This window comes from Equus quagga, chromosome 3 (genome assembly GCF_021613505.1).
Source record: "Equus quagga isolate Etosha38 chromosome 3, UCLA_HA_Equagga_1.0, whole genome shotgun sequence".
NCBI lineage: Eukaryota > Metazoa > Chordata > Mammalia > Perissodactyla > Equidae > Equus > Equus quagga.
Window position 1 is genome coordinate 92,788,671 of NC_060269.1, and position 23,227 is coordinate 92,811,897.

The window sequence follows — 23,227 nt, forward strand, 5'->3', positions numbered from 1 at the left end:
AGAAATGACCCCAACTCACACAAAGAGAAGGACTCTCTAGATATAATCCTTTTGAAATCCAGAAATGAATTTTGTAGAACCTGAACAATGTGATTTCAACCATGGAAATTTTAAGTCCTGGAGGTTATTATGATTACAGCAAAGAAAGGATGTTTCTATTAGTTCTGAGTCTCAATAATCTGCATGATTTGAAAATACTATAAAGTAGCTTTTCAACCAATATTTGTGCCTGGAATTCAGATTTGCTTTTTCTTATTTCCATATGCTCTGTTTTAAACATATGTTAAGTTGTATATTTAAAGCTAGAAGTACCAAAAAGCCCACATAAAAATATGTTTTCTTCATTATCAAAGTCTTCAATGCCATCATCATTTGGAAAAAAAAAGAAACAGTGAATATAATGGAAGTCTGTAAAACAGACTTTTAATAGCACCAAATAGAATGAACATCTGGCTTTCTTTTTGCAAGGTGCATTGATGTTGTCAGAAAAGATGGAATAAAAATGCTGATATGATTGTCCAGGTTTTGGACTTGCTAGTACAAAAATATTTTATTCATTCAGTCTTCCGTAAGTTCCAAAGATAGATGTTGACTTTGATGAAAAAAATACAATGATATATATTTAGAATGACCAATCTTTCACATTTAAATCTAAAATTGTGCTGCTGCAGTTGGATTTTTCTCAGAGATGCCATTCAAACAACACGTTGCCTTGTCATCTCACATAGCCTTTCTATCTGTGATGATAGGGGCTAGGTGAGAGGCTGACAGCTCGGCACAGCTTTTGTTAGGGCATGTAATGCTGCATGACTGCGAGCACCTCTCTTTTGTTTCAGTCAAAGAAACATTTTCAAGGGGCAAGGTTTTGAAATTGAATCTTCATTGTCATATTTTAAAAGTGTACCAAAGACTGAATGTAAAGAAAGTAAGCTTTATGGACACTAGATTTTTTGCAATTCCTGATGTTCCTGACTCTGAAGCGTGTTCTGTGCTCCAGTCCTGCCACAGAATCAATAATTTTTCTCATAATCTCTCACCAAAGGAAGAACAACTCAATGTAGATGAAGGACTTTCTCAGTAATTTTAAATAAGATGTAGTAATTAAAATTGATTTATCAAGTTATGTTTTATTATTTTTAAGAATGTTTCATTCTTTTTGAGCCCAAATCTTTACTTGTTGATTAAGAGTCCAGTATCAACTAAATCTTAAACTTTCACATTCAACAGAAAATGCCATCAATTTGGAGAGCATTTTAAAAATATATGTTTTGGGAAATACGCATGAATTGTGCTACACTGTTTTCAAATTTAATGATGTTAATAATTAATAAATGTAGAATAATTCCTCCTTGCTGCATAACTTGGTGTCTGGAATTTTATCAACGCACAAAGATATAGGAAGTGATATGCCGCTTGTGAAGAAACATCATGTTTCTTCAGATATTGATTTTTTTGACATGGAATAACAGAGGCATCAAGGAAAATAAACGCCCACGAAATCAGTTAATTAACTGGGCATGATTTAATGTTTCTCTACTTGGTGATACGTTTACATGTGGTTAGGTTGCTCATAACGACCACTTCCTTCTTGTCAAAACATGTATTGTATTTAGATCCAAGAATCATAGTGGATTTAGAATATATACTTTTATCTCTATCTTCTCTGTCTGTTGATGGTTTCAAGCGTGAAACAGATCTCACTTCCCTGCCATCTGCTCTCTATTTAAAATTGACATCAAGTTCAGTTCCTCTCTGATGCCTCCTTGTTTCCCAGCTTAGAACACTTCACTCCTGCAGTTCAGCCATTTCCCTATTATGCCTGACCATTGGGCAAACATAGAGGAAATCCGACATCTAGAACTGCTTCACTATTCATGTCACAAAATAAACCAGGAAGATTTTGGCCATGGAATGATTGCCATTATTGCTTAATGACAAGCCAGTTAGCAAAAACCGAAGTATAGTTTTGTAGTTTTGTGTTTGTGTGTTTAGACAAGTAAACCATTGTATTTTATTTTATATCTTGCTCATCATTGTGTTGCTAGATTGCATTATGTCAGTATTCATACAAAATATCAATTATATGTTTCAGAGAGATATTAGCTCCATAGATCAAATTTAATATTTCAAACCCAGTAATCATTCATTCAGCAAAGATTTTTAAGCACTTAACCTGTAGGGTGAATACTGTTTTAGGTATTTGCAAAATGGTAGTGAAACAAAATCATCACGGAGCTCACCGTCTAGGAAAGTAGGGTTTAAACACATACTTAGATTTGTTTTAAAAAACGGAAGAGCTGTAATAATACTGAACAAACTTTGCTATCATCTAGAGTGTAATTGTATTTTTTGTGGTAGGGTAAGATATTAGGCTCATTATATTATTTTTGGTTTAGAAAATCATTTTGGCTTAGAATATCAGAAGTTGTTTCTCTAAGCTAACTGAAAATTGACTCTTCATATGCACATCCTTGTATCTTATATATCTTCCTCTCTCTCTGTATATGAAACATCTATTTTGCACTGCCGTTATACCCAGTACTTGACTTGTGGATAGACCTAAACTCCAGTTTCTGGTTCTGTGATTTATGTTGAGTAATTACATATATACAAGCAAAGGGAGATTAAATAATCAAAGCCAATCACTTTTTTGTTACGTGACTCCTAAATGTACATGTCTTCAGCATTTTTTAGTTCTATAGTCCAAGAAGCAAACTGTCCTTGGTCCATAGAGATAATTACACATGAGTAAGTAATGAGTATTCTGAACTATCACATTTATGTTTGTTTACTTTTTTGAATGTATCTATATGCTTGTATGTATATAAATATTTAAACTTTGAAAGTTTATTCTTCCCGTTTGAGGGGATTAATTATATCTCTGGAGATGGTTTAGTATTTCCACAATTATTTTAAGAGTCAGTCTTGTTAGTTGATATGTTATTTAGACTAGGAATGCCTGTATTGATTAAGGGGCAAAATTAATCCACTTTCAGTTTCTTTTCAAAGTGTGAGCAAGGGGCTCTCATTAAATGCCATTATATAATCATTGATCAGTGAAATGATATCTGGGTCACAGTGGCATCTATTTTTGCAATATAAATCCCTGTGGCTATATATGAAAGGCATGTTCAGACTTGCATCTGCACGTAAAAGCAAGGATAGTCTTCATGCTGTTATCAGCCTAATTTTAGTATATACGACTTAAGGTGCTGCTTGAAGTGTTTTTCTCCATGGTATAAATTTAGCAATAAATGTAGTCATTTGGCTGCTGCTCTAGCAGTTTGAATGTGGAAGTATAATGTGAAGAATTTTAGTCCACATTACTTAGGTGTTATAGAAAACATATATCATTTCACATCATACATCTAAATATTAGTTTATAATAAATATTCAAATTTAAATCCTGACTTTGGGGATTTGGATGCCTTTTTATTAGATATAAAAATGACTTCAGCAATTGTTTAAAATTGTTTTTCCCAAATGTGATAGAAAATATCTAAAGCATAAATTTGTTGTTTAAAAATTAAACACGTACATACATCTTCTCTTAGGACTGAATGCGTGGAATGGGTTCACTAAATATTTGCTGTGCTGCGAGAAAACAGCATCATAGTAACTAATTTTTCAGCTAAGGCTTTAGACAGATTTTCATAAAAATTTTTATTTTATAATCTAGAAAGTAATCCATAATTGCCCTTCAAAATGAACCTTTAAAAACTATACATTTCTATAAAATATTTTAATTGATATTATTGATAAAATATCAACTTAAAAACTTAAAGTGAAGATTTTAATATTTGGTTTTCTTTGAAAGAAACTGTTACATAATTGTTTTTAGTCTCAAATTAACTGGGAGTTTAGCTGTCTGACAAACGACTCAAAGAGCTATGGATACTTTTAAGTAGAGACAGCTAATGAAAACCTGTATGAACAAAGTGCAAGCTGAATTCATCAACACATTTTTAGTTATTGATTTTTTGACTGGAACAACATACATTGTTGTAGGGTCCCAAAAGCGAGGATTTAATTCTTAGAAACTTAACTTAGCCAGGGATCAATCATTGCATCCCTAGGGTCATATACATTAGGAAAATCTTTCAATAAACGTTTTGCAGTGCTAATGATTTATAAGCATTCAGAATTTCTCTTTCAATGTGCCATAAGCAGTTTGATGAGACAAATGAATTATCTCAAGCCCTAATTTTCTAGGAAAAAATAAGAAATTGCATGTAAAACTTTTGCTCTGTTAATGATGGAGGTTAAAATTTTAAGTCTAGAAATATACTGGTGAAAATTAGTATTTTCGTGCAGCATTCCTCCACACTGAGTAAATTAATTTATTCTATTTCCCACCTGATTAAACAATAGTGATGTAATATTCCCGTCATTTGGATTTTTTATGACATTTTCCTAAATGCATAATTCAAATATGGATTGAGTTTTCAATTAGCTGTTATTTGACCTAATGGTTAGAATTTGGCTTCTTTATTCTGATATTGTCTATTGATTGTGTCTATGTTTCGGTACATGTGAATCTTAAGAACTTTGAAACGTAAATCACTTAACATCTCAGCTCAATCTGCTGTAAAAAAGATGAGAAGGAATCTAGATATTAACTTTGTATAATTAGTAACTTTGCTTTTAAAAAAGAGGATTTGTAATAGTTACTGCTACAAGGCTTTGCATGATAGGGTCTCTGTTTCCTCTCTGACCTCATCTTCCACTTTCTGCATTGCTCAATCTAGTCCCACCGCACTGTCTGTATTACTTTTCTATGGATATGCCAAAGACACTTTCACCTCAGGGCCTCTGCACTTGTTGGTTTTTCTACCAGAATTATTCTTCCCCAGATAGTCACAGTTTCGTTGACTTCCTTTGAAGCTCTGCTCAAGTGCCAACTGAACACTTTTTGTAAAATTACTACTCCTTCAGCACTGGGCCACAACACACACACTCATATATGCTAATGCTCTGTACCCCTTTACTTGGATTCAGATTCTCCTTTTTCTTTTGGAATGGATTATTCACGAGTGGTGCTGTGCACTTTATAATGCATCACGTCAATTGTTCTACTGTTAGTGATGCCAAGATAGATCAGAGTAAGCAGGTAGTGAAAACCTGATCCATCATGTTCATTATCATATATTTTTGACATGGTCCACTTTAGTCTTTGATAAATTTCTTTCATTTTGGCATAATATGTCCCAGACTCATTTTTACATTTTCTGTTTCAAAGCTGGAATAAACCATTCAACTCCAAGGATCCTTAGATGTTTTTAGTAGATAGTGGTATTTAGAGCACACATTTTGGATACTAGGGGTGCTAATTGTTATTGGGTTGTCATTGCTTCTAAGCATTTTCAGCAGGTAGAGCTAGGAAATTCAAGAGTTTCAAAAAAACCCACAATGAATGTGTGGTATATTTTCAATTCTAATTTATCATTAAACAGTTTTAGTGAATATTTTTAAGTTTATACTTGTACTTCTTTTCTCTTACATGAAAAATCTTGGCCTTAATATTAAAGTACTTACTTATTTGCTCTATTCTATAATGTGTATAGTTGCAAATTAGTAATAAGATAGTATTAGTAAAATTAAGACTGATGAATGAAGTAAAACATTTCTTTGTTGGTCTATTTATTCTTAGATTATATTCTGTTGTTGACATACAAAATATTGTGTTAGGTCACTTGAAATAGTTCCTTTCTGGATGTAATTATGTATCCAATTCATTTGTTTCAGTTTATTTCCAATTCTTATGTCTACTGTATTTGATTTATATTTGGCTTATCCATTCTTTGTTCTCCTGTTTCTCCTTTTCTTTCTTTCTTTTTTTGGGGGGAGGGGTGAGGAAGATTGTCCCTGAGCTAACATCTGTGCCAATCTTTCACTATTCTGTATGTGGGACGCCACCACAGCATGGCTTGATGTGCAGTGTGCAGGTCCATGCCCAGGATCCAAAGCCACAAACCCCAGGCCACTGAAGTGGAGCATGCAAACTTAACCGCAATGCCACCAGGCCAGCCCCCTGTTTCTCCATCTTTTTAACTGTATTTCTGTGCTGTTTTTCAGTGATTGCTCTAGAGATAACAATATATTTTTTAACTTTTTACAATCTTTCATCAAATAATATTACACTAAAGAACAATATGTGAACATTGCAGTGACCTAATTTCCTTCCCCCCCGCCTCTGTGTGCTCTGTCATACATTTTACTTCTACATATGTTATGAATTCAATAATATATTTTTTCTTTAAGTAATCAACAGTGTCATAAAGAAATTTTATTTCTTTTATATGTTTATGTTTCTTGTTTATTCAGATATTTGCTCTTCTCTTTCTCTTTATTTCTTCCTGCACATCTAGACTTCCATCTAGTGTCTTTTCCTTCAGTTGTGAGACCTTCTTTTACCACTTGTTGTTGGAGTCTGTTGCAGATAAATTATGTCCAGTTTAGCTTGTCTTAAAATGTCTTTATTTTGCCTACATTTTTGAAGGTTGTTTTTTCTGGATATGGAAATTTAGGTTCATTCTCCCCCCATTTGGCATTTTGGAGAGTTCCATGGTCTCATGTCTTCCATTGTTTCTGGTAAAAAGTTGGCTGCTGTGCTTGTGGACATTTTCTCTGTGTGTAACGTCTTTGGTGGGGGTGGGTGATGAGAGACAGGGAGGTATACTTTTATGATATTCTTTGGTTTTCTTAAGTTTTACTATATGTTCCTTGATAATGATTTTCTATGTATTTATCCTGCTTGAGGCTCACTAAGTTTCTTTGATCTGTAGGTTTATGCCTTTCATCTATTCTAGGAAGTTCTCAGTCATTATTTTTTAAAATTTTCTTTTCCGTTCTTTCTCCTCTCCTTCTGGGACATCAATTACTCATATAACAGACAATTAGATATTGTTCCATAAGTCTAAGATTCTTTTCAGTTATTTTTTTCTCTTTGTTTTTCAGTTTGAACAATTTCTATTCTCCTACCTTCAAGTTCAGTGAGTTTTTCTTCTGCTATGTCCAGTCTACTTTTACATGAATCAAAACATTCTTTATTTCTGATATTGCATTTTTTTCTCTGTGGCTTTTTCGTTTTATTTATAATTTCCATATTCCTGCTGAAACTTACCATATTTTATTCATGCTATCTACTTTTCTCACCAGAACTTTTAATTTTTTTATCATAGTTATGTTAAAGTCCTTGTCTATTATCTAGATTTGCCTATATTGACTGTGTTTTTCATTGGTTATGGGTCATGTTTTCCTGCTTCTTTGTGTGTACCGTAATTGGTGATTTTTATGCTAGACATTGTACATTAAAAAATAGAGACTAACCCAGATAATATTTACCTCTAGAAACATGTATACCACTTACTCTGTCACATCGCTAATTTATAGTTGAGCTGGGTCTCAGTTTGTTTCCATCTTAGTTATTTTTAGTTCACAACTGGCTTCAAAAATTTTGAGAGCAAGATCAGGGATTTTCCTTCAGCAGAGCTCTCTTTCTCTCACTCTCTGTTTACAGCCCACCTGTGAGCTCTAGGCTTGCAGGGGAGTTCTCTTTGCTCTCCAGCCACCAGGATCCTGCCCAAGCCTCCACCACCAGCCCCCACCACTTTCTGTTTGCAAATGTAAAAATATTTACATGGTTGCATTTGATATCATATAACAAGATCTATTTAAGGGTATGTCATTTACATCCTCAGCCACTCCACTCTGTGCCCCTCCTCCACCTATCAGTAGTGAATTTTGTTTTCAGAGCAAATACTGATTTTTTTCTTTCTCTTTGAAAATATAAGTATATATTAATTCCAGTGTATTTTCCTTCTTTGTCATATAAAATATAGCATAGTGTGTATACTATATGAACCTTGATTTCCTTCCCTTAATAAATCCTGGTCATCACTTCACAATGGTGTATACAGATCTTCCTCATTCTTTCTAACAGCTGTTATATTATTTATAATATTCAGTTATCTGTCTGCATCTTATAGTTTATTCATCTTGTCCCTTACTGGTGGGTATTTGGGTTGTTTTTGATGTTTTTTTAAATACCAGTAATGATACAGTGTGCATGTGCAAAACTTATTTTCTGATTTTATATAGCTTTAAGTTGTATTTTTAAGTAGTTTTTTTTTTTACTATTGGTTTAGGACCTCAGACATAATTGCTACTCTAATTGAGATTAGAAGGAGGAAAATCTTTCCTATACGTCCTATGATGTGTCCAACAAAAACAATGTTAACCAATGAAAAAGATATATGAAATTCTGTTCTGATTTTACATATATATATAAATATTGGGCATATATATATTGGGCATCTACTTCCCATTACAACTTACATGAGACCCAAGAGAAGGTATTGCCAACAATGATTTCTGGAGAACTGTCAATATATATACATATTGCTTGCAAGTAATAACTTAGAGGGGTCAATTTCATATCTTATTATTATGAGGTATGGATTTGATATTTCATTAACTTTCAACTGTAGGCCTGAATCTCAAGAAAAACTGAGACCTGGATATTTGCAAATTAGATGTTAATAGTGTGTGTAGAGTCACTAAAATTTCGCTGGTGCCATAACAGAATGAAGAGGGAAAAAAGCATTTGAAGGTAAATTTGTCAGACACACTCAGCAATTCCCTTCATGACATCTCCTGAATATCCATATGCTGTGTGGTCTCCACTGTAAAATGGGACATTTATAGGTTGAGCTTCCATTAGAAAAGAGTATGTGGAATTTATATTTCAGCTCAAAATCTTGCAGTTTTATTTTTAGTAGAGAATAGCACAGATTCTCTCATATGTATTTTACTATAATGTATATTTTATATGTAAATCTCTGCACATATCTCACATATATAGATAGATCTCTCTCTCTCTCATATATATATATATATATATATATATGTATGTATAGGAGAGAAAGATGATAGTATGTACCCTCTCTTCAATCTTGTACCTCCAGTTGCTACAGAAAATCTCCACTCAAAGAGCCTATTGTATCCTCAAGTCGACATTCTTTCCAGATATTTGTGATTCCCTCGACCTCTTGAATTGTCTTGTGTCTGTTCCTATGTGTATCTGCACTTTGTAAACAATTTTAAATTTGAATCACCATTTACTCTTGCACAAAGCATGAAAGTTTAGCAAACTCTTTTTAGAAGTGGAGATATAAATAAATCAGCTACCTGTGTTTGAAAAGTCTAAACTAAAGTGCAGTTGTATGCTTCAGCTTGTCAATGGATATTTATGAGGTGAACATAATACTATAACGGTTCTAGCGGTGAAATATCTCCTGTGCAGATAGCTAGTAAAGGAGCTCACAAGTGTTAATGCCGGCAGAATTTTAATGCTCAAGAGATGGGAAACATGACACTTCCTCTGGGTAATGCTGCTTTTACTGGCTACAGTGAAAATGAATGTGTGAAATCAGTCTTCAAATATTACAACAGGGTTGGGGTCTATATAATTAACCAGTAACAAATACATCCTACTATTGTCTTGTTTTCTTCTCTTGGTTTAATTAACTGCCGTGCAGTAACATAGCACTACAATTTTATTTTGGCATCAACTTCCCATTCCTACTTATTATGAGACCCAAGAGAAGGTATTGCCAACAACAATTTCCAGGGAAATGTCAATGAACTTCTTGCTCTAATAGGTACTTGTTGTTGCCTGGAAATACCCTAAGTAAAGTTAAAGCTGACAGATTCTAATGGTGAAGTTAGCCTTCGCTATGACCAAAGTTTTGTTTGTGACTTATCCTGGGTACATTCTGCTCCTTCTTCTACTGCGGGCAAGTAGATAATGGAGGAAAGCTTTGCACAGAGCTCTGCTCTAAGAGATGAATTGGGATAGTAATACATTTCCAGCTTATAAAGAATCATATTGTGCTTATTTTTCCCAGCAGCCAAAGAAAATGAAGTTAAGCATTCAGTCTCTAGACCTAGGGGATTTATTCTTGTAGGAGAATGTCTGGGATTTTATGAAGAATAGTATAGTTTCAACATGCTTACATGCATAAACTTCAAGTTAACATTAATGATCTATGTTAACTTAGTTCAGGTTAAATTCCAATTAATCTGCATTTCATATCAGCTATCTGCAGAGTACTTCATTAAGTCTTACCATGTTAAGAAAAGGCAACAAAGGAGGGAAGTAGACATGATAATGATCTTTTTGTATAAGGTAGAGATTGAGATACTACATTTATTGGAGGGTTTCAAAGGTTTAGATGAGTTTGGAATCATTATGATTAAGAAAGTTGAGAATTAAGAAAGAAATATATATTAGTTTAAATTTACTTATACTTAGTCTACTTCTAAAGAAGTATTGAGAAAAAAAACATGTACAATAAAACTTCAGAATCAAAACAGAGAAATAATCCTGGGCCAAAGTCAAGATATAGCTGTATCAGAACATGTGCACTAAGGGTAGCAATTGCTTTTAGAACCTCCTGTAAATCTGAGCTTTTTAAAAGTCAACGCACAAAGAGAAAGTCTGAGTTATATAGTTGCCATTGTATAATAAAAGGGAAGCACCTGAGCTTACCAGAAGTGACAGGCTTTTTCCTAGCTAGCTCTGAACTCCAAGAATTGATCCTTTAGTATCAGTGTCTTCAATAGCAATTTTCCAAAATGCAAAATTCTCTTCATATGACCAAAAGTTGAATAATGCTGTAATATTGTCAAAAATCTAGGAAGGCATTTCTAAAGAGAAGCAAAGAAACCAGGTCCAGGTAGATAGATAGTTTACCGGTAATCTGGCTTAACATAGGCATGAATATCTTGAATAATAGTTATCAAACTACATTTTTAATGCAAACAAAAACAAAATTCTGTGCTGAATTGCAATTTTAAAGGCTAGATGAGAGTGGAGCTCCCTTGGGTCGAATTAGGATTGAGAGGCCTGCAGTGTGCCTGCTTGCTCTATTCTTGTGCACCACTCCAGCCACAGTGGCCCCTGAGGCACCTTGTGGAACCCACAGGACTTCATGGACTGCGGTACGAAAAACAAACACTAACCTAGAGAAATAGATGGCTAGCATCTCACGTAGAACTTCCCTCTCAAAGATAGTTTGCCAACTGATCTGGAGGGAGAGGATTCCAAAGTTATCACTGATAAATGCCTGAGGTATAAATATTTTATATTGTTGATTGAATAGAGAAATATATGCCCTAGATACTGGGCATGTGGTTAGAAAGTTTGATGTGGTATGAAAATTAAAGCGCTTCCCTTATATTCTTGTTTAAATATAATCAACTCCAGCATGGACAGGGCTTGAGGTAGGCTGGGTACATAGGTAGGTACATGCACACACATGCACACACACACACGTGTATGCACATTTAAAAAAATTAGAGAGGCCAGCCCCGTGGCCAAGTGGTTAAGTTCGCGTGCTCCACTTCGGTGGCCCAGGGTTTCGCCAGTTCGGATCCTGGGCGCAGGCATGGCACCATTCATCAGGCCACAATGAGGTGGCGTCCCACATAGCACAACCAGAGGCACTCATAACTAGAATCTACAACTATATACTGGGGGGCTTTGGGGAGAAGAATAAAAAAAAGAAAGATCACTGATTGTGACCTGGACAGATGCTTGAACAGGCATTTTATGGAAACTCTTAGAATTGTGTACCATAAAGATGAAAATGCTGACTGTGGATTATAACCTTTATCAATCATTGGCTTCTACCATACCCAAGCACTCTTGAGTAGAACTGCATTCACGTGGGTTCACCAGGATATTAACTATACAATACAACCCAGTAAACAAGTTGACCAATGTGGGCACTGAGTGCTGAAAAACTTTGGCATGGTTGGTAGTTGGTAATTAGAGAGAGTGAGTAGTCAGAGGTTCTTGGGCTGACTTTTAAAAACGTTTAAATACAGATGTTTAGAAAGGATTGCATTTTGCTGATTAAATTTACTCTTTGAAAACTATTTTTTTAAACTAACAAAGATATGCATATATAGAAAAGGTATAAAATAGAATGTAAGAAATCATATGCAATTTCATTACTCATAGTATGTTGGTGTACTGTCTGTTGGTCTTGTCTTTTACTCTTTAGACTTTTGTTGCATAATTATAATTATGTATATATACAATTTGACATTTTTTTCACTGCAGTTTCCCTACATTGTTAAAAATGTTTAAAAAATTTTCTATTTTAATGGATAATATTTAGTTAGATGGATGAATCATAATATAACTATTCTCTGTTGGGCAGAAATAAATATAAATTGACTAATTATATTTTTCATTATTATAAAAATCCCATGGTAAACATTTAAAAATCTTTGTCTAGATATTTTATTGGGCTTACTTCCCAGCTTGAAATTACTGAGTCAAGGAATATAAGCTTTTAAAGACTATTATTATATACATTGCTTACCATATAGTTTTGGCCAACTTATACTCCCACAAGCAATGCATGAAAGTTCTTTTTTTTGTCACAGAAGCTCGCTAATTAGGTAATTTCATCAATATAAGGCTGCATAAGACAGTATACATTAAAAGGAAGGCAGTTTTATTCCTTTTAAGCCATAATTTTTCTTAGGCAAATGCAATGTTGTCATACCGAGATCGTAATACAGTGATGTCAGTATACAAATACATTTCTAATATGCTACGAAATATTTTATTTTAAGTTGGTAAACATGCCTCTAGTACTCTTGTTTACAATTAACTTGTCTATCTGACTGTTTAATATATTGAGAAGGTAAACTATCACCTAGTCAGACAATATCGAATCACATTTTTGAAATTAATGTGCGTTAAATATATCCGGCTACAATCTAAAATCAGTAGTTAAATTCTGTTTGTTCTGCCTAACTTTAATGTCTTTAAATATTTAAGAAATTTCACTCCTAATCTCTTATGTCATACAAAATGAATAAATTTAACAATTACTTCATTGCATCCAAGGAATGCTATATTCATTCCCAAGGCAAAAGAATGGAATACATTCATAGTTCATTTTTAAATGAATGTACTTCTAAGATATTAATTTAATTCAATTTTATAGTGACTATATGTTGTTATTGTTGAAGTTTATGACCTAGTGACTTATGAAGCATGATACAAATTCAAATAGATTGTATTGATCGCCTAATTGAATAAATAGTACAGGTGTTGCCTGAGGCATCACACCGACAGTGTGCTTTGATTTTATCCATTATTTACATGCATGACTTTAAGTCAAGAAAATTATTTACAAAAAATATTGAATTAAAAATTCAATAAATAGAGAAAATTAAATCAATATTATTTCTTCTTAATAATTATAATTCATAATCTAATACCACATTATATTGTTTCATAAATACTTATGCCACCTGAGTTCAAATTTCTTGAATTATTTTGTAAAATACAACAAGGGTAATATTACACATTTATTTTAACTCTTGCTTACAGAAATCTTGTGTTCATTTCTTTTAGCATATTATCATCTTAGTGGTTTATTTTAAAGACTGTATTGTCTTGTTACCTAAAACTAGTAATAATCTCTACATTGAGTATAAAGTATTAAAATTATAAGTATATATTTCTATATATTTTTATATATTTAGGTTACATTGAATAATCTTTTAAGCCGTTTAATTAACTTTTTATTTTCAGCACTTGTACTTTTGTCATTAAAATGAAATATTCTCAGAAATATAAACACGATTAACTAATAGTATTTTCTGTTCTATACTATTCTTTGATGAATTGTATGTTCAAGCTATCTTATATTGCTTTGCTTGTTAGCTTGATAACATACCTTTATTGTGTAGACATTATCAGCATGAGGATATGAAGTCCTGTAAACATTGTGATATCCCATTTCCTACAATTAAACATTGCTCTGTGGTGTTTTGGCATAGACTGCTTGCCATGATATCAATGGCAGCCCAAACATTCACGACCTTAAACATGATCAGCACTATCATGATGGGTTTTCTAAGATGGTACTGAGTAGTACTCAAAGGGCCACAGACACCTAATCACAGCCTCTTACAACCAGGGTGTGTTGCCTTGATTTTAGAATATTCTGGTAAGTGGAGTGGCAGCCAGCATAAAATAATCCCCTGGGAATGAGATGCCTGATGGACTACTTTCTCCTAGCCAATAGTTTCTTTTTTTATTGATTGTTGCTTTTCTATCTTTTCTCCTTGGGGCTACTATCTTCTCTTTTCTGCATATTTTCTTCTCTCCTTTTCCACTGTTGTATTTTTCTCCTTTCTAATCCTCTTTTTCTCTATCAAATTCATACTTATTCTATATTCTCATTTTTGAGGTCCAGCTCCTCCCTCAATGGAGGTTTAAGTCATTATGTATTCATTCATTTATACATTCGTCATCCATCCATTCATTTCTAAGTACATATTTATTACAAGTCTGTTCTATGTTAGATACTGTGCAATGAGATTGCAGAGGGAAAATGGATAAGTGCCTGTTTTTAATAGAGAACTTGCTGTATGCCAAGTACTGTTCTAAGTGCTTTATATACATTAACAGATTTTGTCTCTGTGATAGTCCTAAGAATAGGTCCAATTTTTAATCCTTATTTTTGTGATGAAGAAACAGAAGCACTCAGTAGTTAATGTTGCCCGTGGCCACACAGTTAATGAGTGGCAGAGCTGAGGTACATACTCAGGATTTAGAGCCCTCAGATTTAACCATTATTGTCTTCGCTTTTGTATATTTGAGCAAACAACTGTGGTGTACTAATGTGGTTTGGCTGGAGTGGAGATGCAATGAGATCTTTCAGGGAAGGAGTTCCATGCCTGGGAGACCTAGGTAATGCTTAACAGAGGAAGTCACTCTGGAACAGAACTCCTCCGAGTTACCAACTTTAAATTTCTGTAAAATAAAAGTACACCGAGACATTATCAGCTCTTGATAAAAGTGAAAAATGCTGAGTTCGTGATCAGGAGGGGAGAAGACATTTGGTTGTTTTTGTTAATGGATGTGTGCTAAAACACACGGGTGTGTATTGCATTTAGCAGGGTTTTTTTTTTGTTTTTTGATACTTGAATCAATAGACAGCTGGCAGCTGATGATCAATACTAATCCTGTGCTTTGGAAAAATTGAAGTAAGGACCTCAGGGTCAAAATCTCAGAATTCTTTTCATTTGAGTTTCCTTGTCTTTAATTAAATCACACCAAATGAAATAGAAAATAACTTAGGTCTGGAATAATTTAGGTGTTGAAGTGATTTTGAGAATTCAGGTGAACTATGAATCTCCATAGATTTTTCAACTATCCAGTTACCTAAAGTAAATGAATCAGAGTCACCAGATTAATCCTGTGTGTAGAACAGAAGTGGTCAGAGAAGGAGCCTTATATCTAAAACCAGTTAAGTAGTGACGAAACTCAAAAGTAGAGATTCATGACAACTTCTTTTCAAAATTATTCAGAAGAGAGAAAATTTTTACTTTTTTAGTTCATAAATATACAAGAAAAAGGTGCCATTAATTCATATGTTTGCTGTCATAATGTCATTTCTCATATATTTGTTTGATTCTGGAAAATTGCCAGAAGATAATATTTTTAATGTTTATCACTGTTTTAATATGCATAGCTAAAATCTATTTTATTGCATAAAAAGTTACAGTATTGTAGCTTAGAAACTCTGCTTTATTGCTTTGCTGAAATATTTAATTATGCCATTTTCCTACCTGCTGCCCTTGAAAAACATGTTTAGAAAAGAGATATGTCATGAAAATAACATTTTCAGTGTTTTCTTGGCATTTGGTGTCATATTTAGCTAAGCTGGAGAAGAGCATCTTTTCACTTAATGTCCATTCTAAAAATCTTGTTTGAGGGTTCTAGATAATACGAAAGTACAGTCTGACTACTTGACCTGTGACCATTGCATTACCAAGGAATTGTGACCTCTTTCTAAGATGGTTTTCTTTCTGCTTTTCTCTCCCTTCCTTTTGCACAGATATTATTTGTAGACATTAGGCACAAAATAAGTAATAAAATCGACAATTGTACTAATAATGTTGCCTCCAAAATTACTTAGAAGACAGATAATTTGATGAATGTTTGCCTGTTAGGCAAAAGCTAATGGAAACTAGTTTGCTTTTATGCTTTTCTGTTTCTTCATTAATTTCTGAAATTTTCAAGTTTATTGAGCAGTCATATTTAAGAAGAACATGAACAAAATCCTGTTTTTCTGTTTTAAGCTTTCTTCTCCAACAATATTTGTTGTTCCTTTTGAATATTACCATGTATTGAATATTTAAAACAAATTTATTGTTCACATTTAGAGGAAAATAGAGAAGTTCTTACATCTAAAATTAGAGAGCTGGTATTATGAGATACAGAAAAATCTCAATAGGATGATAGTCTTTACCCTGAAGTAGAAAGCAGGATGCTAGCTTTTGGCCTATTGAGGGATCTGGACATGATCCATGTAGTATAGTACATCAACAGTGCCATACCAAGGGGAAGAAAGGAGGGGGATCTTTTATCACTAATTGGAAACTTTGTTTTCAAATGACTCTTGGTTTATTTATAATTACATATGAAACAATGTGTCTCCACAACCTTCATTGAACTGCTAAAGAATTGAAATGGCAAAGTCTCTTTGGAAATGTGCAATGCAAATAAATAGTCACTATTTGGAGAGTGCGTGGTGGTGTGCAGTTGTAAGAAATGGTCAACACTGAACAAGATCTTTAGTAAGTCTCTTGCAAAAGCCTTTTATAAAACAGAATCACAAAGAGATGGCATCTCTTCCCTTTCTCCCTGACTGCTTATCCTCAATCTCTTTCTGTGTCTTAAATGTGCTCCTTATGTATACATTTTAGAAGCACCAGATTGCATGAAGAAATACTTTCATTTTAGGTCATTATAGAAAGAAACATGTAAGGTGATGGCTTGATATTTTTATTGCTGGGATAGTAACACTATATACTTTAAACAGCAATAACATAGTTCTAATTTCCATAGAGTTTTTTCCACTCTAATTTTGCCCTACCATTGTGTAGGTGAACTTGCTATGGAAAAGAGCTGAATGAAACATTCATGCTTTGACTCAAAGGAAAAAAACTTATGCCTTCATCGTATGAATGACTTTACCTTAGGTAATTGTTTATTATATCATGGTAGGAAAACTGAGAGTGTTCTTATGCTTTTATATACTTACTTTAATATTTCAATAACAATTTGTTTCTTTCCTAGGGCCGGTGCATAAATTTCTCCCGAGTTCCGTCTCAGTAAAAGGAAATCAGGAAGACCAAGAAGGTATGAAGATGGTACATATTCACACTGCTGATTTTCAACCAAATGAAAAAGAAAGTGCATTTCAGAAGTTTTTGGAAGAGCAGCTTTATTCCTCTCAGTCAGGAAATGTTTTCTCTGCCTTCTGCTTTGCTTGCACCAAACATTTTCAAACACTTGTTCTGCCATTTACATGGGCGTTGATGAAACCCAGTGGTAACTCATGATTCATGACACTGAAAATAAAAAGGAACATTAATCTACATGCTACGGTTTACACAGGAAAGTTTGTTTGAATGTGTAGAAGAGGAAAAAGCAAAAACAGCATGAAGGTGATATCAGAACAGGGACCACAAAACAACTGGCCATCATGGATCTTTAATGGAGAGAGGAGTGTTTAACATGGAAACATGGCACTTGTGTTGTTACATGGCAAGATGGTTAGCCACAGGCAGAGTATGAAATTTCCCACCAGGCTAAGCAAATAAAGGAGTCCGTTGCCTTAGAGCTGTGTCAGATCACAAAATCCTTCCAAGTCCCCTACCACAATGTGCCTTACGGGAAGCTTCTGACTGGAAAATCTTGTCATTCTAGCACTGCAAAGTGCACACGCATGACAAAATGTAGACAGGATGCCTCAAGGTATTGGTAGCAAGCAAGATTTTGCCCTTTAGTTCTTGAAGACACCTTTCTTTCATTATGCACTCGGGAAAAGAAGAAAATTAATAGAGCGTTATTCCACAGGAAGACGGCTTCTAACCAGCGATCTTGAGTGGAGTTTAAGAGACTCAGGATTTGAGAACTTGTCCCTGTGATTGGTAGATTTACCCCTCTTTTTATGCGTGGGGTTTAGTAGTGCATAAAGCATTAGTATCTGTAAACATACCTAGGAGTTTGTTTTGTTTTTAATTTAAGGGAAGCAGTAACCACAAAGCTTCCGCTCAGGGTTTTTTCTTCCTCCAAGTCTCCAGGGGCTCTTCAGCGTCACAAGCCAGCAACTCTCTTTGCATGAAAATTTCAAAGTTTAATTAATATAATTAAAGGCAACAGCAAGCAGCAGCCTGTGAAGATTTTGCTCATCTTTTTTATGCCTTTTTGACATTGAATGACCTATTACTGTATGCGCATTACTTGGATTTTGAGGGGCACTCTACCTTGGTTATGATTCAGGAGAGGAAAAAAAGACCTCCTCTCATCAATTTGTAAATGAAATTTTCAGGAGGCTCGGCCACCACACAACATCGAAAATGTATGTATTGTAGTTTTTTAGAAAAACCACCGTGTCACGTCGATGATGCCAAATTATGTTAGCGTGAGCGGAAGCACTGTGGGGGAGGAAGAAGGCAGCAGCTGAAGAAAAAAGCTCAAATGATCTAGTCACTTTCGATACTGTACTTCAGATGCGAAATGGATATTCGACTCGAAACCTGACAAAGCGCGCCTGCTTTGATGTGAACTGGTCTAGACAATGACCAGTGGCTGGGTCAGTGGGATGTCTCTCTGCGAGCACAAAGGCTTATCAAATGACACTAAAAATAAGTTCAACAACCATCACATTGGAAGAGAGAAGGCGAACATTTCATGTTTGGCGGGCATGTGAATGCACATGATGGAAAGAGCGATTTGGAGCATCCCAATATAATTACCCCCATTGTGCTCTTAATGGAAATTTCAAAGGACGGAAGTGATTCTGTTGGTTGGTGTCCAGATTTGCGGCACTGCTCCAAGAAGCCTTACTCACACACACAAATATATATATGCATATATATATATCCTCTAGCTTGAATCTTTTGCTCAAGTTTATTTATGTCACTGGCTGGCTGGATCCAAAGTCATGTGTCTACATATGCATAAATAAAATTTTACCTGTGCCTCTGCTACCATTTTCTTTAAGCTCACATAAACTCAAGGCTTGTTAGGTTGAATATATGATTGTCCTGGTTAGTTTTAGGGAAGAATTATATTCAGTTTCAAAATATCCCTTAGGTTCACAAATAATACTGTTGGCAGTAATTATCCATGTGTACCAGTGTGACTTGGAAGTCTGATGGACACCCAATGAGTTCTTGTAGACCTCTGCATCTGGGACAGGGCCTATTGCTGTTTCCTTAAATTGGCACTTCCTTTCTGACCAGTGCACACCCCTAAATGGTATTTCTGGGCATCAAGGATACTACAGAATCTAGGGCTGTTTCTTTGGTAGTTACTTTGAATTTGTCTAGTATCATAGGGCGTTTGTATGACACTTGCGTTTTGCTACAGATTAATGTTAGTGGACCTCTGCCCTTAACTGGCAAAATGGCTTTCTGTAGATTGTAAGGCAAGTGGATTTCCAGTTCACTATGAGGAGCGCTCAACGAAGAGGGAGAGGCAATGGTCTATGTGTAGACTAAAAGTGTCCCATTCATAGAGTTCAAAGACAGAAGGAGCTGCATAGCACTTAAAGACGTGAACCAGATCCGTGGTATGATTTTCCCTGATTATGCTAACCAGCAAATGAGAAGAATTTGCTTTAAAGAGTACTGTTTTCTCACCAAAGGATTAAATTAAAAACCTCTACACTTTTCAACCAGGAGAGTAAAAGTTAGAATAAAGCCATTTCTATAAGTTTAATAACATTTTATATTTTATAGAGAGAAATAATTCCTTTTAAATTTTTTGGACATCATGTCAGTCAAGATCTACTTTCTGTGAATAAACGAGTAAGTTTTTATCCATAATCCATTTGTGTTGCATAAGGTTGCAAAAACAATTAAGTGGGAAATGACTCCTAACTTATGTGTCTACTCTGCCTGGAAAGAAAGTTTTGAAGGCATCTATATATATTTCATAACAATGTCTGTTCTTTATGGATTTGATCCATAAATATTTATCTATCTGAAAACTTTGATACTTGGAATGTTTTCCTTAAAGCATTTGGTGCTCCAAGAAGAAACATTTGGTGCTAAGAGTTGCAGCACTGATGCCTTCCCCTGAGTTAATTCTATTTTAAAATTTTATATTTCCTTCCCAATGAGATGCAGAGTAAGATTTGAGACCCTCCATTAAGTAGGGAGCAGCATCTGTCATCTATGGATAATTACTATTTTGACAAAAATATGTAAGGTTTAAACCTCCTATATTTCAAATTGTTGGAGAAGAAATGATTTGCTTATATTTCTTTTGAACTTTATTCTAACCACTTCACAAATTATTCAATATTTGATTTTCTAATAAATCCTTACTGGGTATAAGATCTAGATGTCTCTGTGAACTTAATAAGTTTGTTATCTAAATATCACTGACCATTGTTTTACTGCTCAGAGGCAATTTATTAATTTTTAAAATTAAAACAATCTGTATTATGGCCCATAGTGTCTAAAATTTTTTTTTTTTGAGGAAGATTAGCCCTGAGCTAATATCCGCTGCCAATCCTCCTCTTTTTGCTGAGGAAGACTAGTCCTGAGCCAGTATCTATGCCCATCTTCCTCTATTTTATATGCAGGATGCCTGCCACAATATAACTTGATAAGCGGTGCATAGGTCCACACCCAGGATTTGAACCAGCAAACCCCGGGCCACTGAAGCAGAGTGCGCAAACTTAACGACTGCACCACTGGGCTGGCCCCATCTAAAATGTTTTTTGACTTATCAGCTCACATTATTTTTTAATTTTAAGAGGGAAAAATATAATTAGGTTACATTTAGAAGTATTGTAACTTCCTCCTCCATTGCAAAGCCTTGTGTTTAACTTTTACTAGATTTTGTACAGTATCCTATTCCTTTAGGAAGTTTATAAGTGTTTTATTGCTACTGGAAAATTTTGGTGAGTGTATGTGCACGGGAGAGAAATATGTACATTTTTTATTTTAATATGAAAGGAAATATATAACCCAGAATGATAGAATCACTCTGGTACATCTGTTGTGTGTTTAAGGAAAGAAACAAGCAGGTGAGTCTAGAGAATGTTCTCTGCAGGTAATGAAGTGAGTGCAGCTATGTGCTCTAATCTCAGAGTTAGATTAGTGTTTCGCTTAGTGAATTTCTATGGCATATTTCTGAGAACACTTTAGTTTTGGTATATTTCTACACTTACTAGAAGCTAATTCAGTCAAGAAAGGTTGGTTTTTTAACGTACTTTATTTTTGTGCTCTTCTGCCAAAAGAAAATGCTGATAAGAACATAGACAGTCTAAGATGCAAATGTATATTAAAATGTGCTTGTTCAGATTGCTTTGCAAGAACTATATTACAGGGAAGTGTGTGAATGTGTGAAAGAGAGAGAGACTCAATGTGATGCACCACAAATTGTCTTGACTTAGGAATCAGGTGATGGAGAACGGAGACCATAGACCTAGCCACAACTAGCTCGCTGAAATTGAACAGATCAGCTTCTCCACCATAGGCTGAGATGACTGAAGACATCTAAAGTTCCTTCCAGCTCTGACAACACTTCTGTGAAAGTATGGGCATATTGGAGGTTTTACTATTTATGTATCTCTAATTTTTAATGACTGGCTTTATTTGTAGAACACAGTAATTTTAGCTCTGTAAACTGCCATTTAGTTACAAAAAAGACATTGAACTCTAGTACATAATTTGATAATTAGCCATAATAGAGTAATTTCTCAGTTAATTTCTTATAACTAGAATTTATCAAAGAGGCAACTGATAATAAAGTTTATATGTGATGAAACCTCTCAAAAGATGAGTAAAATATTGGGAAATATATTCGTGTATTTCAGTCTGACTTTACAGTCTTAGCAAGTGTCTCAAAGGCATATATAAAAATGCATAGAAATTGTTATGAGATATTTATGCTGCCAGTTTTAATGATTGAGTTACTTTGTACACTGCAGAAATTTAAATTATTAAACTTTTCTTTCCTTAGTTAAAATTGGGGAAAAAGTCGTAATTGACAATAACTATGCCTATGTTCCCCATAGCAAGTATTCAATGAAGGGCATTTTCCCTAGTAATTTGAACACAGCTTAGGATATGTAGTATGTTAGAACTGTTAACCTTGCACAAAGTTACCATCATCTTATTGTGAGAGAAAACCGTGAAAGTAAGAATTCAAAATAGAGAACCCTTAGCATTGTCTCCTAATTATGGTAAATTTATTTGTATCTTAGATGAATTATATTTGCAAGATTGTAAATGTCGATGGATAATCCAAAATAGATTGTAAAAGTTGTTAAAATATACAGTTAAGTAGATTTTAATTGATTAGAAATTTCAAGAGTTAATCTTCTAGAATGCAGACTATAGAAAAGAAAAGATGTGCATTGCCTTTATGCACTAAAAGGCAAGGTGATTTTAAACAATTTAGATGCAAAGCAAAGAGACTGAGAGCTTTCAAAGTCATACATGATGGAAAAAGGGAATTGTTATACCATGTGCAAAGTTCAAAGGGCGTGGAACCTCTCCTCATGCTTTGGCCTCCACCGTCTGATTTGTATAATGATTGGGGAAAGAAAATCACAATACAAAATAAGATTGACTAGTTGTAGCAGATGAACCTGTAAATAGAATTTTCCCTCGTTGAAATTCTGTTGTGAAATGAGACTGTTATCATTATCTCACTGAAGTTTTCTTTTTGAATTCTTTTTTTAACATCCTCTGGTTCTAAAAGTCTCTGTTAATTAAACAGAGCAATGACAGACCTTCATCTTCTTTAAATACTTTGTTTGTGTGAGGCTGTCACATAAGAAGAAAGATTGTATTTTAAACAATATGTTCAGGTGTAAAAAATCTTCAACAAATTCTTAATGTTTAAAAAAATGAGAAAAAGTTCTAGGACTTTTGTAATTAACATCTTAGGATTCTTCATGGGGAGCTGGATATTTCAGAAAGTTTGAAAGGATTTTAAATAATTTTTTAAAAAGGATATCAAAGACTAAAATATTCCCTGGAATATTCAGTGTCCTTTTTCTCATTTTAAGGGGTATTGATATGATTAGAATAATATGACATAGCACTAAAAACAGCAAAAAAATTATGATGGCATTAATGATTGTTCAGTATTTCT

At 34.1% G+C, this 23,227-nt stretch overlaps 1 protein-coding gene across 1 annotated transcript in view; it reads left to right on the forward strand.

The window, feature by feature from the left end:
* The window catches only part of ANTXR2 (ANTXR cell adhesion molecule 2), a 135,811-nt gene extending 116,722 nt beyond the window's left edge, over positions 1-19,089 (forward strand). The window contains exon 17 of the mRNA XM_046656705.1: positions 17,180-19,089. Within this exon, the coding sequence (XP_046512661.1) occupies positions 17,180-17,218 (39 nt within the window). The 3' untranslated portion in view covers positions 17,219-19,089. The remainder of the gene's footprint in view (positions 1-17,179) is intronic.
* The last annotated feature ends 4,138 nt before the right edge of the window (positions 19,090-23,227 follow it).